At 39.1% G+C, this 17,847-nt stretch overlaps 1 protein-coding gene across 1 annotated transcript in view; it reads right to left on the minus strand.

Annotated features, from left to right (window-relative positions):
* The window catches only part of PER2 (period circadian regulator 2), a 1,339,110-nt gene that overhangs the window by 30,706 nt on the left and 1,290,557 nt on the right, over positions 1–17,847 (minus strand). Inside the window, exon 24 of the mRNA XM_044070032.1 lies at positions 9,634–9,784. Coding sequence (XP_043925967.1) covers positions 9,634–9,784 — 151 coding nt within the window. The remainder of the gene's footprint in view (positions 1–9,633; positions 9,785–17,847) is intronic.

A 17,847-nucleotide genomic window follows, 5' to 3' on the forward strand; every position in this document is an offset into this window, starting at 1 on the left:
CCTATCTAATCTATTGCATGCTTCTCTTATTTTCTCTTACCTTTGAAAATCTGACCTAACCAAATTAGAAGCCTGCTACTATAAAATAGCTGGATTCACTACTAGCCTCCCTAATAGGCCACACCACTGCTCAGCTGTCCAACAACTAAAATGGATCAAATTACCAAATCTGCTATCACTCAACCAACTTACATATGCCCACACCATTATAAACCAACCCAACTTGACAACTGCCCTGCCCTTTATAAATTATTTCAACCTTACTCAACCAGTCATACCCTACAGTCATTCAACAAGCTTTTACTAAAAGTCAATAAAGCCAACAATAGTTTCGAAGATTCCCTGTTCTCTAATCAAATAGCAAAAACCTGAAACTCCATACCCCAGCATATACTTAACACAACTAACTCCTCTAAATTCAAACTACTTCTCAAGGATAATCTAACCAACAAGTGGCTGTACTCCTGCACTACCCCAGGATGATCTGACCTTGCTCTGCCCCTTCCCTAACCCATCATCTCTCTCTGCACCCTCCTTTTAGGCATACTCCAGCTGCTCATCCAGCTGTTGACTATTGTCTAAAGCTCAACCTACCTCAGTGTATCTATGTTTCCTAGAACACCTATAACCAATATGACATTTCTCTTTGTGATATGAGTTCCTTATTTTACTTTTTCACTTGAGCCTTGTTCAAAATGAAACAGAATAACCTTTGTTGCAATGTATCATATTGTGTTTGTGCTATTTCTACTTGTGTTGAAACACTTTAAACTATGCTGTAAACTATCATGCTATGCAAGTACAATTTCTACTTTCGACTTTATAAACTGTAATGGAGCTTTTCTCCCCAGGCCTCCGCTGAAAAAGGGCCTTTGGCCCAGTCAGACTATCCTGGTAAACAAATGTAAAATAAAATAAAATATATAAATAGATATAATGTTTGCACAAGCCCAAAAAGCAAGAGTCTTGCCACATTACTATGCCCTTCAGTATACAGTCCTTCTGCCTTTAGTATATTACAACCAACAAGATGTGCGACTGTTTCCAAATCTGTTTTAGAAAACCTACATTTGTCCGTTTCTCCCACATGTTCAAATGACTTTGTAAACCATCATGTTCGTAGTTCACTATCTTGAACTGCCAATATTAACCTTTCCTCCTTTTGGTTTAAATTCACCTCTCCTTAACCATTCCTGCATTTGATCCTGAACAACATGAGGTTGTTCCAAGAGTTTTTTATACTTGCAACTATATTTATGCATTTTCCACATTTCTTGCCTTCTCATCTGATTTTTCACCTTATATTCTTTCTTTTGTTTTTTTGGGACATTCAGTTGTTGTCTGATTTCTATCTACTTCTGGTTTGATTTCCATTTCTACTTGACATTGACATGCTTGTGCTGAAATAAGCAGTAAAGTCATCTTAGACTTATTCTCCTCATGTTTTAAAACTTTCACTACGTTTGGGTCTTGTGATGTCAGCAGATATGTATGCAGTCCTACAATTGCAGATCTACGTATCTATACACACAATCAGTTTTAAGGAGGCCCATACACCTTATTCAGAAGGGGGAATATACAGTCTTGGTATACACACTGATTTTTATAAATCATTTGACGAGCATAAAGCATCTTTCTTTTTTTCCTAGCTAACCAATCCTACACATTTTGGGGTCAGTCAGTCACTCCAAAACTAAATTGGTTTACAGCTTGGACTTTGTTCTCAGATGCAAAATGGTTTTCAGCATTAATTTTAGTCTTCTAAAATATTCCTAAGTTTTATTCACATTTGTTCATGTTTTATTGTTAATCCTTCATCAATTCCCAAATATTTATATATTCCCCCTTGCCAAGTTCTTTTATATCATATTCCTGTCCCAGGCTAATGTTTTCTTGGTGCTGCAGCTTTCCTGCTTTAAAAGTTGCTTTTGCACATTTATCAAGACCAAAGTACATTCTTATATCATCTGAAAAAGTATTGATCACTTGCAGTTGTGCTTTCAGTTAAATGTCTGATAAACTATACAGTTTAAATCATCTACAAAAAGATGAGAAGTCAAATTGTAGCCATGACCTAATCTGTTAAGTACACAGCTTAATGGTTTAAGGGCAAGACAGAAGAGCAGCAGTGACAGTCAGTCACCTTGGAATATCTCCCTTTGAATTTTTATCACTGGAATAATAATTTGTTCTTTATCATGGCTTAACTACAAAGTGGTTTGCACGGTTTCATGGTCGCTGTAATGTAATCGATCAGTGTAGGATGCATCTTATACATTTTTAAGCACTCTTTCATCCAAAACTATTCAAGTTCCAATGTCTTTTTGGAATTTATCTATTCCAATCCCCTGGACCAGCTCATTCTGACCCCCACTAGAGGAAGCAGCATCCTTGACTTGATTATCACCAACATGGGAGACCGCTGCTCCACACCTATAGTCAATTCCTCCCTAGTTAAATCCGACCACAAACTGATCACCATGGAAATCTCCATCTCACCTACAACCCCCACTAAGGTAACCACTCTAGAAACCTTCTCTAAAGCTGACTATGGGCTCCTAAAAACAGAGCTGGCTAACTTCTCGGCACCCATGCCAATGGATAGTAGCTGCATGACTGCCGAATCATACACCAATGCACTGTACAAGCACGTACACAAATGCATAGACCTTACCATGCCAAATAGAACTAAGTGCTCTCCTCCAAAAAAAGGAAGCCAATCTCGTGGTCCACAGCCATCAAACTCTACAATGGAAGGAAGAAACTGTTGCAGAAAAAAACTGAAGTCACAAGACTGGAAAACCTCCCTTATTAGCCTCAACAAAAAGCTGAGATCCCTTGTCAAATCCTCTAAAGCTAGCTAAGAAGGCAGAATTGCAGCTGACACCAAAAACAACCACAAATCCTTCTATAGCTATATCAAAAACCTCCAAGGCAATACCCAGATTTGCTCTGAGTTATTGCACAATGGCACCTCCTATACTGAGCCAACAGATATAGCAAACATACTGGCAGACAGATTCAGTGCCAACTTTACCCCCTTAGGGCCCTATCACAATACCAGAAGAAAGCCTGGTACCCACCATTTCTGCGGCACAGGTAAAAGCTGCCTTGTCCAAAGCCAAGAATACACCGTCCATGGGACCTGATAATATCCCTGGCTGCGTCCTACATGAGCTACAAAATGAACTGGCACCACATCTGTGTGCCCTGTTCAATCACAAGCTTACCTGAGGCTATGTCCCTAATGAATGCCGCACTGCTACAGTCATCCCGATCCATAAAGGGGGAGCAGCTACAGACCCTGGGAACTATCACCCCATTAGCCTGACGAGTCTGGTATGCAAAGCTATGGAGCGCATCATCATGAACCTGCTTAACAAAGATATAGGCAATCTCCAAAATCTTGACCCCACACAGTTTGGCTTTGTCAAGGGAAGATCCTGCCTGCTGAACCTAGATGACATCTTCAAAGCAGTTACCAAGGCTGTGGATGAGGGTAAGGCAGTGCATACAGCCTACCTCGACCTGGCCAAGGCCTCTGATACCATTCTCCACTCGGTTATCATTGATAAACTCACCAAACTAGGCAGTAATCCTTACATCACTAGGTGGGTTGCAAACTGGCTCACAGACAGGACCCACAGAGTGAAAGTTGTGGATTCCAAAGTCAGACTGTCAACTAGTCATGAGTGGAGTCCTACAGGGCTCAGTCCTGGGCTCTGTCCTGTTTGGCATCAACTTCTCAGAAGTCCAAACCAACACAGGATGACTCTGGCTGACCAAGTTCTCCGATGACTTCAAGCTAGGAGTCATTATCAACTCCCTAAGTGATGCAGACATCTTACAAAAGGGCCTCTCTGAGACCAAGAACTGGTGTCGGAACCATGGCCTGAAGCTTAACGCCAAAAACATGCGTTACCATCCCCTTTGAAAAAAACTCAGTTCCCACAAACTACCACGTTGATGTGAGCCCACTGAAAACTGAAGGGGCCATAAGAGATCTGGGCACCCTGGTCGACAGCCACCTCACCTTCGACCACCACACTGCCACTGTGGTCAGAAAGTCCTTCTACATGGCACATCTTACAACCAAAAGTTTTGCATCCAGGAAGAAAGATCTTCATCCCTCTCTACACATCCCTCATTAGACCAGTCAATGAATACAATGCCCCATTTGGCATGTACCTGACCAGGCACCTACAACAGCTGGAGAGGCCACAAAAGTACCTCATGAAAAAGATCCTGGGGCTTAAACACATGTCCTACACAGACAGACTCAAGAAACGTCAGCTGTTCTCAGTGTCTTATCGACTACTTAGAAGTGATCTCTGCTTGACTTACAAAGCCATGTCCGACCCAGCCCTACTTGAAATGCTACACCTAATGAAATCCAAATCCCCCCGTGCCACATGCTCCAGAGCTCACAAACTCATTAACAGAATATGCTGAAGGGACAGGTTCATCTCCCAAAGACTGCCCATACTCTGGAATAAGATTCCCATTCATGTCAAGCAGAGCACCTCGCTGGCCCTCTTCAAGAGAAATCTTGAGAAGTGGATGGGTAACAGAAAGTTCATCCCAGGGATAAGAGCAATGTAAGCTAACATCGGGTGGCACGGTGCCTGGGCAATTTTTTTAGGCTAAGCTTGTAAAGGCACCAGGGCCATTAGCTTAGTATACACCTATGAAGCTATAAACCTATGAATGTGGTATACTGTCAATTTTTTTTTGTACTCTAACCATGCCATATTTAGATTCTTCCCCTTTTTACAGTTCTCCATTATGACTTTATTTAACAAATGATCCTTTGTTCCATATGACTTTCTTTTGTTACCCTTTTGTTCTATTGCCATGATTGAGTTTTTTTCTACATGACTATAAACTCTGTTGGCATCATTTCCAGTGTATAATTTACGTTAAGTTTTCATCGGAAGGCAAGTAAGTTACTGGTCTATAATTTTTAGGATAGCTTGCAGGTTCACTCTTAAGTAGGAGCTTTGTTTTTCCTACTTTTAACCAGGTTGGTGTCTGCTCTGGCTGCGTATATAAATAATTCTTACTCATGGCTAAATCTTAATGTAAAGATGTTAATAATTTTAGCCAGAAGTTAGGTACTGCATCTGAGCCTGGGGTTTACAATTAGGAGCTTTTCTTAACTTGGTTTCAATTTCTCTGGCTGTCATTTCATCCCATTTCTTATCCTGTAAATTTCAGTATATTATTTCAGCATCTTTGTTATGTTCCACAGAATCTTCATACATATTTCTCCAAAATTTATCTATTTCTTCTTTTTTTGGTGGTGTTTCAATTACTTTTTGCCTTCTTTCCCAATTCTGTATAAAGCTTTTTTGGGTCATCAATAAATTGTTTATTTTGTACTTTTCCTTTATATTTATCTGCATATCTTCTAAGTTTTTCTGCTAGTGCTGATAATTTTATTTTATTATTTGTGATACTACACAATAGATCCTGATCTGTTCTGATACTGCGCATTGCTTTTATCATGTCTATCTTTCTGAGTATTTTTTTGATCTATTCCCTCTTCTATACTCTTCCAACAGTGACACTTCTTGTCTTAACTGTTTTACAGTTTTCTCTATTTGATAATTCCATGATAGCATTTGATTTTTCCCCTTCCTTCCCCGTACTACCCTGTGTTTTTGTGATAAGACTGTTATTAATTTAGCTGTACAGTAATATATCCTATTTACTTCTGTTATATTGCATGAATTTCTATGAACAGTTCTAATTACTGTGTTCATTTGTTTTATCAAACTTCTAACTTTAGGGTTTTATTGACTTTCTGTAGTCTGTTTCTCTCATTAATCCTAATACGTCTGTCCGTCTCTATTAAATCAAGCAACTCTTCTCTTAGATCATTTTCTTCTAAACTGACGCCACATTATTTGTTCTCCATTGCCTGCAGGCATTCTACAGAAAGTTCTATAGCATCTTCCTGTGCTACTCAGTTTCATTCTGTGCCATTTGTTGCTCTTTCATATGGGCACTCACTGGCCTATCACGCCACAACACTGACTACTTCAGAGTTGCCACAGTTTCCTGTTCCTTCCTTTGTTGTGCAACTCCAACTGAACTTTTGTACTGGTTTCCTATGGAAGGCTCCAATGTATCTTCATATGGCAAGTGATCAGATGTTTTCTGCTCCACTGGTTTCTCCTTAATTTGGGGATCCATTGCTCTATCCTGCTGTGGTGTTATCACAGTTAGATTTTCTACATTAAATCCTTCACTTCACAGCTACTCCATAACCACAGTTTCTATTTCTTTAACTTCTCCAACACTAATCCTCTTTTGGACTCTTCCTCTTTGTTTTCTTATTTTTGTACTGGAAAATTTTCCATAACCAGATGCCTTTGCCAGTATTTCTCTTCAAATATCTTTGGTGCTGCTCTTTTTGTATTGATTACTTTTGCTTTCTCCTTTGCATAAATATTGCACGATATTAAATCTTGTTTTCTTTCCATGTCCACATTTCTTCAGATGTCGCCTGCTCCTCCTTTTTCTCCTTACTTGGGGGACTCATTGTTCCATCATGCTGTAATATAACCTGTGCATAAAAATCCGAAAGCGCTAAGAATAAATTTTGGAGAACGAGTCCTTGCTGCTGTGTGGCTTTTTCTGTAATGTAACCTGTGTTAGACTTTCTAAATTATATCCTTCACTTTGCAGGTATTCCCTAACTACTTTAGCTCCTATTTCTTAACTTCTGCTTTACTAATCTTCTGTTCTAGGTTCCCTTTTTGTGAACTTATGTTTTGTATTGTGAAATTTTCCATATCTGGATGCCTTCGCCTGTATTTCTCTTTGGTTATGTTTAGGGCTGCTTTTTTGTATTGATTAATTTGGCTTTCTCCTTTGTATAAATACTGCACCATATCGGATTTCTCTCTTTCCCATGTATATTTCTTTTTTATACCCTTCAAAAATCTCTAGATTTTGTTTTTTATATTTTGGTACTTCCTCAGTCGCTTCTTCTTCCAAACGACCCAAGGCTTTTTGGTCTGTACAAAGCTTTTCAAAAATCTGTTGTATTAATGAATACAAATTTGCATTTGAAGCTTCTGGCATTTTTTTCTTTTGCAAGTATTTTTCTTTCCTCTAATTTCTCTCAATCTTTTTGTATGTCTTCTGTCTGGAAATTTCGGGCTTCTTGCATAACGGTAACAATACATATGATGAAATGGGGGAAGCTCAAGAAACAAGAAGAGACTGGGATTTTGAATGCAGACTTGTAAGGAGAATAACAATAATCATACAGAATATTATATTCATAAAGTAGCAGAAAGTATTTTAAGAACTAAGCCAACACAGGAATGGAGAAAGGAAATTCTGCCAATAGGGATGACTGGAACTAGAGATACAGGAAATAGGCAAAAGGGGGCTGGAATTTAATGGAGAAAACTGGAAAAGGAACCGAGGTATTAGGAGCAAATAACTAGAGAGTGAAAGGTAATAGAATGGGAAGATACCAAAAATTTACTTGGATTGCAGTTTAGAAATTGCCTTCCCTATTGATTGCTATCATACTATAGGCAAAAAAAATAGAAAAGGGGGGGGGGGTAAACAAAAGACCAGCACTGGTAGTGTTTTAGTAAAATCTAGAACAGAAGCTGCTGTTAAAAAAAAGATTATCAGTAGAGCATACAAAATACTGTGTGATAACTATAAGAATCAGCAGAGGAGGTTAGAACAGATTGGGAAGAAAGGCTGGATAAACAATTCACAAGAAAACAATGGGGGGGATTATGCATTCATCTCCCAAATATGCAACAAAATCTAGAAGATTTAGGATTTTGCTTGGAAATGCTTACATACATATTTTAATACCCCAAGTAGACTCCAGAGAATTTTTCCTTGGGTAGACAGCAAATGTTGTAGGTGTGATGGGGAAGAAAGAGGTAACTGGGAAGATATCTTCTGGGAGTATAATTAGTTGGCAGACTTTAAAGATTCCATGCAGACTACTCCATCAGAGATACTGGGTGAGCAAATTAGTGTAACTAGGGAAACAATTCTTCTGAGCTATGATACACATACAGAATCAGAATTGCCTAGGCAATAATAAGGCCTTACTGAGTCTAATTATGGTGGCTGCGAAAAAAAAAGCAATTGCTAGAAAATGAAAATCAAAGTCTAAACCAAATGTGCTAAAAACAACTGGAATTGGGATCTTTAGAAAAGGGTAGCAGCAAATTACATAGGAAAAATGGGAACTGTGGGAACAATATATACAGGGGAGGAATAAGGTTTGAAATAAGGCAGGATTCGAATGAGCTATGTAATGTTTGACCGACAATTATTGGGTAGATTATAAGTGATGCATAATGTTTGCAATTAAAATTACGTCAATACAGTCTGTGATGTAAAATACTTGCAACTAAGATTATGTCACTATGGTTTGTTTTCATTAATATAAACATATGATTGTCTATGTAATAAGAGATAATTTAATAAAGATGCCTCTTTAAAAAATAATAACAATACATAATGTCCTTCATATCCCCAGTAGTCCACTCTACTCTATCATTTGTATGGCTCTTTTTTGGCCTGTCAGTTTTTGTGGACTACTATTTCCTTCTACAACAGGGGGGCCATCCTCCCCCTAAGCCTGGCCTAGCCCCACTGTAGGAATGCTTCAATTAGATCCTATGTAATGGAAGATTAAGAGTGACACCTGTATTCTATACATGACATACTTATGAAGGTGATCAAATAAAAAAATTCTAAGTTTACAGAATGAAAGACTAGCATCAGCTGTGAATTTGAAATCCATTCATCATGAAGTAAATATCTACAACAGTAAACTATTATTTTGGCAAATAATAGAGTAACCACTTTAAAAATGGCATTTTCTAAATAAGGGTGGCTGTACTACAGAACTCCCTGCCAACAGAGGTGAGAAAATCAGACCTTACAAATAACTTCAATGTGAGACTGGACTAATATCTTCTATTACACAAATACAGGACATCTGTTTTAGTTACAAACTCCTAGATGTTTCTTATGGACCTAGAGTTTGTTATCATAACCTAGAACAGGTATGTGTACCTCAGGGACCTGTGGCTCAGTGGACTCCTGCAATAAAATGCTCCTCCGATACTGAAGGTATTCAAATATCCATCCCTGGTACTTGTACCATTGCAGGTCTAATCCATGAACATAATTAGTATTGTTCAGTACCTATTCTGTGTCCAGTACTTGTTCTCTGAAGCACCATATAATACTACTGAGACACTTCCTACTTTCTGAGGAAATATATAGGGGTTCTTGAGATGAAACTGCCCTAAATATTTAGGAAACTCAGCACTCAGTGCAAGAAATGGAAACAATAACTCTGTTTTGAAGCATTAAGAAGTGAAAATGGTATAGGGAGTGCCATCTTTATAACAAGGTGTACATCAGTCAACATACCTGCTGGCACAAAGCTCAATACAAATGGGAAAAAAAGTCAGTCAATAATATTTCTAGAAACATTCATAAACTCCAGAATAAATGCCTGATAAAAAGGCAAATTAAAAATGCAGACCATTCCCAATGCCACCAACTCACCCCCCCCCAAAAAAAAAACACATACACTCAAGATGTACTAGGCTGATTCTTTCAACTTACTTTAACATCAATAGCTTTGGGCAGTGCACCTTTCTTGATCCATGGATGTACTTCCATAAGTTCTTTCCTCTGTTCTTCTGTGAACTCAGGCTGCAATTTCTGCATACGTTTTAACTTTTCTTTATCTTCCTTCAGAATTGTTTTGACATCCCTAAAATCGTACCAAAATATTATTCTCATAAGAAAATTCAAAGTAACATATAATTGTCACAGTGCAATATGCTTGACATTTTCTACACACCAATTAAGCGGGCATAAAAGCATCAAAATACAGAAACAAAGATTCAGAAAATGTGCTATTTTCTAACCTTAAAACAGAATAAGCTCAAAACATTCATACAAAACTATATGGATTAAATGTAAATTACTATATGTTCCTGCTGATATACAGTCATGTTACGCTACCTTGACAACCCAGTCCTTCAGTTATTTTGTTACTTCACTTAAGATAGAGCCTTTGTACTTCCAACACCTTAATAAAAACAACTTGAGGGGGATGAAAAGGTTTCTGTATGTCAATAAGTTGAAAAATAAACAAGAAGCATTAACAGCACAAAATAAATTTTAAATTATTTCACATTGTAATAGCAGATGTTCTGAACATCCATGTGTTTGCCATGTTAGGAAAGGACTGATTTTCTTCCATCTAAAGATCTCTGTGATCTTCATCAGACGAAGTGCACTACAGGTTAATGAACTTGATGGAAAATATTTTTAAAAAGTATAAACGTTTGTTAGAGCTTTTTTCTACTGTACTGAATTTCTTGCCGTCTTTTTTTCAAGTACATAAAAACCGATTATGATCACAGACTCTACTTTAGCCCTCAATGGTGTATTTATAATCAAGGTAATTTTGTTAAGGAATGTATGAATTTGTTACATGCTGTTATGCAAACATATCATCATCAACCCCTTTTTCACATTTTCTACATGGTGTTGGGGTGCTGTGCCAACTATTGCTATCTCTGTCTATTCAATGCCACTCTCCTACCTTCTTTGACACTCATGCCTGACTGCCGCAGGTCTTCTCTCACACAATCCCTCCAACTTATTTGTTGGATGCCCTTGTTTCTTCTTACCTTCTTCCTGTCCATCCCAATTCTTCTTCACCAGATTGTCTTCTGCTTTACTGCACATGTGCCAAAACACTGTAATCTGCTCCCTTTGTCCTTTTCTGCAAATGTAACTATTTTGGCTTCTGTTCTTTGCTCTTATATCCTCATTTCTTCATCTGTCCCATATTGTGCATCCTACCACTCATCGCAGGCACTTCAACTCATCACCGCTAGCTTCCTCAACTGCTCCGCTGTTACTGCTTGGGTCTCTGTATTTTACAGGGCTTCACCACTATTTTTACATCTTATATTTCAGCTTCTTTGGCATTCTTCTCTCATACACTATACCTGACACACTGTGCCAAGTGATTGCAGCCCCTCTGATTCTAGCTTTGGCCTCCTCATTCAGGCTTCCTGTCTCTTCAACCACCCTCCCCAGATACTTGAACCTGTTAACCTACTCAACTATTTCCCCTTCTATCTCAATTCTCAGCTTCTGATTTCCCACATTTGGTGCCATTACAACTGTCTTACTTGTACTCTGTTTCATCCCATATGCCTTTAGTTTTTCATTCTATTCCCCCATGCTTTGCTGAAGTTCTTGCTCAGACTCTGCCTGTAATGCCACATCATCTGTATACAGCAACTTTGTTGATCTGACTCTTCCAACCTGTTGCTGTAGTCCATCACCAGTATGAACCCTGATGCACCCATCACTCCCACTGGGAACCCCTCTCTGAGACCAAACACTGTTCATACTTGATTCATTGGGTCCTTGTACATAGCTTGCACTAATTCTACCAATGTTTTGGGACTTTGAACTACTGCAGAACTTCCCAAATCAGCTTTCATGGGACCTTGTCATATGCTTTCTCCAAGTCTAGGAATGCCAATGCCCAGTAGGATTCTTTCTTCATTTCTTGCTTCTTCTGAAGTATCTCTCTCACTGCAAGCATTGGGTCAATTGTGCTGCATCCTGATCTGAATCTGAACTGCTCACTTTCTATGACTTTATGTATTTGTTTATCAATCACCTTCTCCAGAACTTTATGCAAATGTGTTATAATTAAAGCATTTCTGCACTATTGGTATAAAAATGATAATTAGCTCTATTTGATTCCTGTTACTGTACTTTTTACTACCCACTTTCTAGAAGTCCTATATGTGAGGATTTGGTGCAGTGCTGAAGTTTTTTTCTTTTGGAACGTAAAACATACCAATAATTTTGTAAAACACTAAATTCTGGCCACTTTAAGGACTATAATCTTATTATTGACACTATTTTACAATTGTTTATCTAACTTATTTGGAATGCACAATATCTTATTATTATTAATATTATTATAAACAACACAAATGTACCAAAATATCAGTCTTCTTTAAGTAACTATTCCAATTTCTCTCTACCAAATTAATTGCTGCATTTATACAATTTGTGTATTATTTGTTTGCTAGTCTGGTACACTTTGCAGAAATAATGCAGGCCACAAACACAACATACAAAATAATACAGAATCAATAAATACAAACCAAACAGTATCAGTTCTGTTTGGTTTATTAGGCAACTAAGGGGGCTAATTAGGTCAAGAAATGCCAACTTTGTGGTTAAGATATAGCCTCTCAAGTGAAAGATAACCATAAGGCCTTCTTTAGCTACATCAGAAAGCTCTAGGGCAGCATACAGTAATGTGCTGAACTGGTGGGTTAATAGTGCCTCATTCATCAAGCCTTGAGACATAGCCTACCCGTTAGCAGACAAATTCAGTTCCAACTTTACCTTACCATCCCCAACCTTCCTCCAGAAAATACCCTCAAACATAATCCTCTCCAACTATAAAGAGGAAGCATGTACTGGCTGCTCTCACTAAAGGCAAGTACACAACCTCAATGGGCCCCGATAACATCCCATGTATAATGTTATGTCTTTTTAATCACATAAAAATACTATACGAGTAAACAACTACAGGAAGTGGTAAAAGATAATTATGTGCTAAGTAAAGCTGATGCTAATAGGCTGTGCGCAACACAAGGTTTGTACATAGCCATCCTTGTTTAAGTGCCCATACATCAGAAAACATTTCTGTTTCTTATCAACAAAAACTTTGAACCACACAAAAATGATCATTCTATATTCCCCTGCTGCCACTACGAAACTGGACTTAGATGTCCATTATACTGCATACTAGACTCAGCAAAGACTGTCTGCATCAGACACTAAATAATGGAAACTTCAGGAGGGGATAAAAAAGGCAGAATTAGCTGGCATAGTGCAGTGACCCACAGAGAAAGAGGCATGCAGCAGAGTACTGTGGAACAACTGTCTATGCCATGGAAGCCTGTGATGCAGCACTTATCAGCTATAAAGATTCCTCCTACTGGATAAATTTAGCAATTCTGACTTGGTTGATACAACTGTCTATGCCACGGAAGCCTGTGATGCAGCACCCATTAGCCATAAAGATTCCTCCTACTGGAAACACTTATCTAATTCTGACTTAGTGTACTGCATACAGCCACCAGGACAACTGTTTATGGTGCACTGGAGAATCCATTACACCCTGTTATAAACAGACGAAAAGCATGGAGGTCCTCATACCCAGTATAATCAATGCCCTGTGTGTGAATGAGGCCTGGCTGGTACACATGGAAGAGATGTAACATCACAAATACTGTGGAGAATGAATGAATGAATGAATGAATGAATGAATGAATAAATAAATACATACATACATACAGTGGGGAATGTGTGCCTCATCAGTGGCGAATGGATACCAGTACCATTATCATATCAGCTACCATCAATTTAGAGAATTGACAATACCACCTTATGGGTAAATACAACCACCATGGCCATTTTGCATGGCGCATGTTTCATTACAAATGGTTGTCCAAGCTCCCAAGCTTTGCTGCTGCTGACAGATATGACCTGTCACATACTGTATGACTGCGACATCAGAGTACCTGATTCTACACTAGCCACAAGGCCATGTCTGTAACACTGGCAGTCCTATGCACACAATAAGCTGCCCACAAGTGCTGAAACTGCTGCTGTGACCAAACATGTTACTCTGTAATACAAGTGCAGGGCAAACCATACTGTCCTAGATCATGCAACACAGCACAAGAATCATAATTAAGTACATGTGCATACATACTAGTAGCACACTGCAGACCTACATGGCACAGTTACAGTACAGAATCAATTATCTGAACTAATAGGGGCCTACAGTAGTTCAGATAATCAATCATGCATTGAACTGGACAAAAAACTTCTAAAATCTTGTTTTTTTCTGCATGCAAAGAATACATCCAGTGGACAATAAAGAATATTTTTCACACACAAGCGGGCTACAAGCTCAAATAATACACACAAGTGAATACACGTAATGTTTATATATTCAGACTTCAAAACTTTGGAAGTCTGCATTCGGATAATTGACGTTTCAGATAATCAACGTTCGGATAATAGACTCTCTACTGTACACGCCTTGTGTGGTTAGCTCAATGCCATTTCTGGATGGAGTATGGTCATCCAATGAGCCTGCTGTGTGTGCTAACACTAAGCTGAGTCCATCAAATATATGAATCCAGCCATTCATTGGTGACTAGTATGCACTGTTGCAATTTATTAATAACCGTTTTATGTGCCTGCCTACAACTCACAAGTCTTAATTCTTCTTCTTCTTTCAGCTGCTCCCATTAGGGATTGCCACAGCAGATCAACTGTTTTCATTTCTTCCTGTCCTCTGCATCTTGCTCTGTCACACCAACCACCTGCATGTCCTCTCTCACCACATCCATAAACCTTATCTTAGGCCTCCCTCTTTTCCTGTTACCTGGCAGCTTCATCCTTAGCATCTTTTCCCCCAATATACTCGGCAACCCTCTTCAGCATATGTCCAAACCAACGTAATCTTGCCTCTCTGGCTTTGTCTCCAACCTTCCAACCTGGGCTGACCCTCTAATATACTTATTCCTAATCCTGTCCATCCTTGTCACACCCAGTGCAAATCTTAACATCTTCAACTCTGCCACGTCAAGCTCTGACTCCTGCCTTTTTCTCAATGCCTCTGTCTCCAACCCATATAACATAGCTGGTCTCACTACCCTCTTGTATACCTTCTTCCCTTTCACTCTTACTGGTACTTGTCTGTCACAAATCACTTCTGACACTCTTCTCCACCCACTCCATCCTACCTGTACTCTCTTCTTCACCTCTCTTCCACACTCACCATTACTCTGAATTGTTGATCCCAAGTACTTAAACTCATCCACCTTCGCCACCTCTACTCCCTGCATCCTCACCATTCCTCTATCCTCCTTCTCATTCACACACATATATTCTGTCTTAGTCCTGCTGACCTTCATTCCTCTTCTCTCTAGAGCATATCTGCACTTCTCCAGGGTCTCTTCCACCTGTTCCCTACTCTCACTACAGATCACAATGTCATCTGCAAACATTATAGTCCACAGGGACTCCTGTCTGATCTTGTCTGTCAACCTGTCCATCACCATTGCAAATAAGAAAGGGCTCAGAGCTGATCCTTGATGTAATCCCACCTCCACCTTAAATGCATCAGTCACTCCCACCGCAGACTTCACCGCTGTCACACTACCCTCGTACATATCCTGTACCACTCTTACATACTTCTCTGACACTCCCAACTTCCTCATACAATACCACAACTCCTAAATCAATTCCAAAATCATGTACGCAGTAAAACAAATAAAGAAATAAAGAAAGACATTAGAAAATCTCTTTAAATAGAAACAAATCCAAAATAATTAAAATCTGCAACAGAATTAACAGAGTCAGTGAAATAACAGTATATAAAATCATCACAATAACATTTTTAAAAGTTTCATGAAGATTCTAATTCAGACAGTTAAGAAATAGCACAGAACAGGTGACAGTTATTCTGGTGACACATTTTAAAGCAACTTCTCATTGTAAAACTATACCCCATGACTAACAGTATAACAGCCCTTTCAGATAAACTGGTCCACAGTTCTTTAAAAATACTTGTAAATAAACTGTGAAATGGATTCCTCACCACAGCAGCAGCCAGTGGACTTTAATGTGACCGAATCTGACAGCTCCATAAATGCTGCAACCCCACCCCCACACACACGAATAGAGCACTGGAGTACTCAAGCCATTGAAAAAAAAATAAATGACTTGTAGCTTGAAAGCTTCCTTGGGGACCAGATCACTAAACCCCAAGATATTCCTGACATGAAGGCAAGACCACAAGAGATCCTTCATGGTACTCAGTTACCAACTCCAGGAAAGTTGTACTGAAGCAAACATACAGTATTGAGACTCGGAACCCCATGCTACCTAAGCTGAATATCACAAAATTCTTTTAACTGAGAACAGGACTCCTGAACCTCATAATTCCAGTGAAAGCCCCTTTCACCATGCATAAGAGATAGGATAAAGAAGAATTGAAAGTCAGCCTGAACAAGACTCCATGGACCACACCCCAGCTGAGGTGCTAAGTTTAGGAAAAGTATTGTTAAATATATGCAGCAGCAAGTGATTCAGAAAAGTTACTGCTTTCAGTTGAGTGTCTAACCTACATATATACCCTTACAGTGATGTGAACATCATTCTGATTCCCGCATCTAATGATTTGTTGAGCAGAATCCACCAGCCCACATTTCTGCAAAGCCTATCAAAAAACTGAATGCTAGAGATCAGCCTCTGTACCCACTCAACTGATCATCAACAGTCGGCTTCAACGTTCCAAATGATGGGATCACAATCTCTCCTCCACAGACAGTACAGTTACTCTTTCCCTTGTCCACACACTCGCAGTATGTCTACTGTCCTCTACAAGGTGAAGTACAGCTGTGTAAGTAAAATTACCATAACTGTAGATGTTTGAATGATCACTGCTGCAGTAGCCTTAGCAATATGGGTTAAATCCTGCCAAGGATATAACAGCTGACAAGCATCCAAATTCCATGTGCCCAAACTGCGAGTCAGCTCGAGCTAAGCTGACTAATAAGACAGGTTTGGGTGTCAAGCCCTTCTCCAAGCTTTTATGCCAGCAAAGACAGGGAGGCAAACTTTCTCCTACTCCTCCAGGGACTCTCTGGTCTCCTGGCAAGACTTCTCAAAATGCATGATTCCAACCATCAGGTAGCATAAATACGCACAAAACTCACTAGTGCCACAAAATTAATGAAATCCCAATCCATACCTCTTCACAAAGACTACAACAGAAAGCATATGAAGAACAGTAACAGGGGGTAAAAGACAACTCCTGTAGAGCCACATATAAGTACAGAAGTATGCATATCTCCTTCAATTCTGTGCACAGCAAAAGAAAATATCAAAATAAACTGTACATCAGAGTTCTCAATGGTCCTGTTAATATTTCTAAGTGCCTGAAAATAATTCCACAATTCATAAGGTCATAAAAATAAGGAAAAAATTAAGAGGCCAGTGATGAAACCTTGTCTAATACATGACTGACTGTGTTACAGTACTCAAGTGTTGTTTATCTGAATAAATCAAATTATGCATAATTTTTTATTACTGTTCAAAATAAAGAAAATCAAGTAAAAAGAGTTGCGTACTTATCATAACTTGGCATCTGTGTTATTCTATGTTATCATTCTTCACCATAGGGTCTAGGATCCGATATCGGATCTGAGCCAGCAACATACTACAGATGGATCCAAGGCTCTATCTCTTCCCTCTCCCATGATGCCCTTCTGTCTGTAACCCCCAGACCGAGTTTGCTGTCATGTTCCTAAAGACCATTTCTGCAAGACTGGAAGGAAAATACTCCAATTTCTTCCATGATCCACAAGGTAGGGGAATGGCGGGAGGGAAAAATATGATGAATGATGACGTAGGATAACACAGATGCCAAGTTGTGGTAAGTACATAACTCTTTATCTGATGTTATCGAAGTCATCATTCATCACCATAGGGTCAGAGTCCTCAGCTACCACTTATCCTGGGAAGCCTCAAGGAAGGACATGCCAGAGTACTGTGGAGCCAAAGGAAGCCCTGCTCCTAGAAATCAAATCTACCTTGTAGTGAGATATAAATGTGTGAGGATTAGACCAGGTGGCAGCAGCACAAATGTCATCAATAGAAAGCCTGGCCAAAAGAGCTGAAGTAGCAGCCATGGACCTCGCA

Source organism: Protopterus annectens, chromosome 4.part1, assembly GCF_019279795.1.
Source record: "Protopterus annectens isolate FY-2018-M chromosome 4.part1, PAN1.0, whole genome shotgun sequence".
Lineage (NCBI taxonomy): Eukaryota > Metazoa > Chordata > Ceratodontiformes > Protopteridae > Protopterus > Protopterus annectens.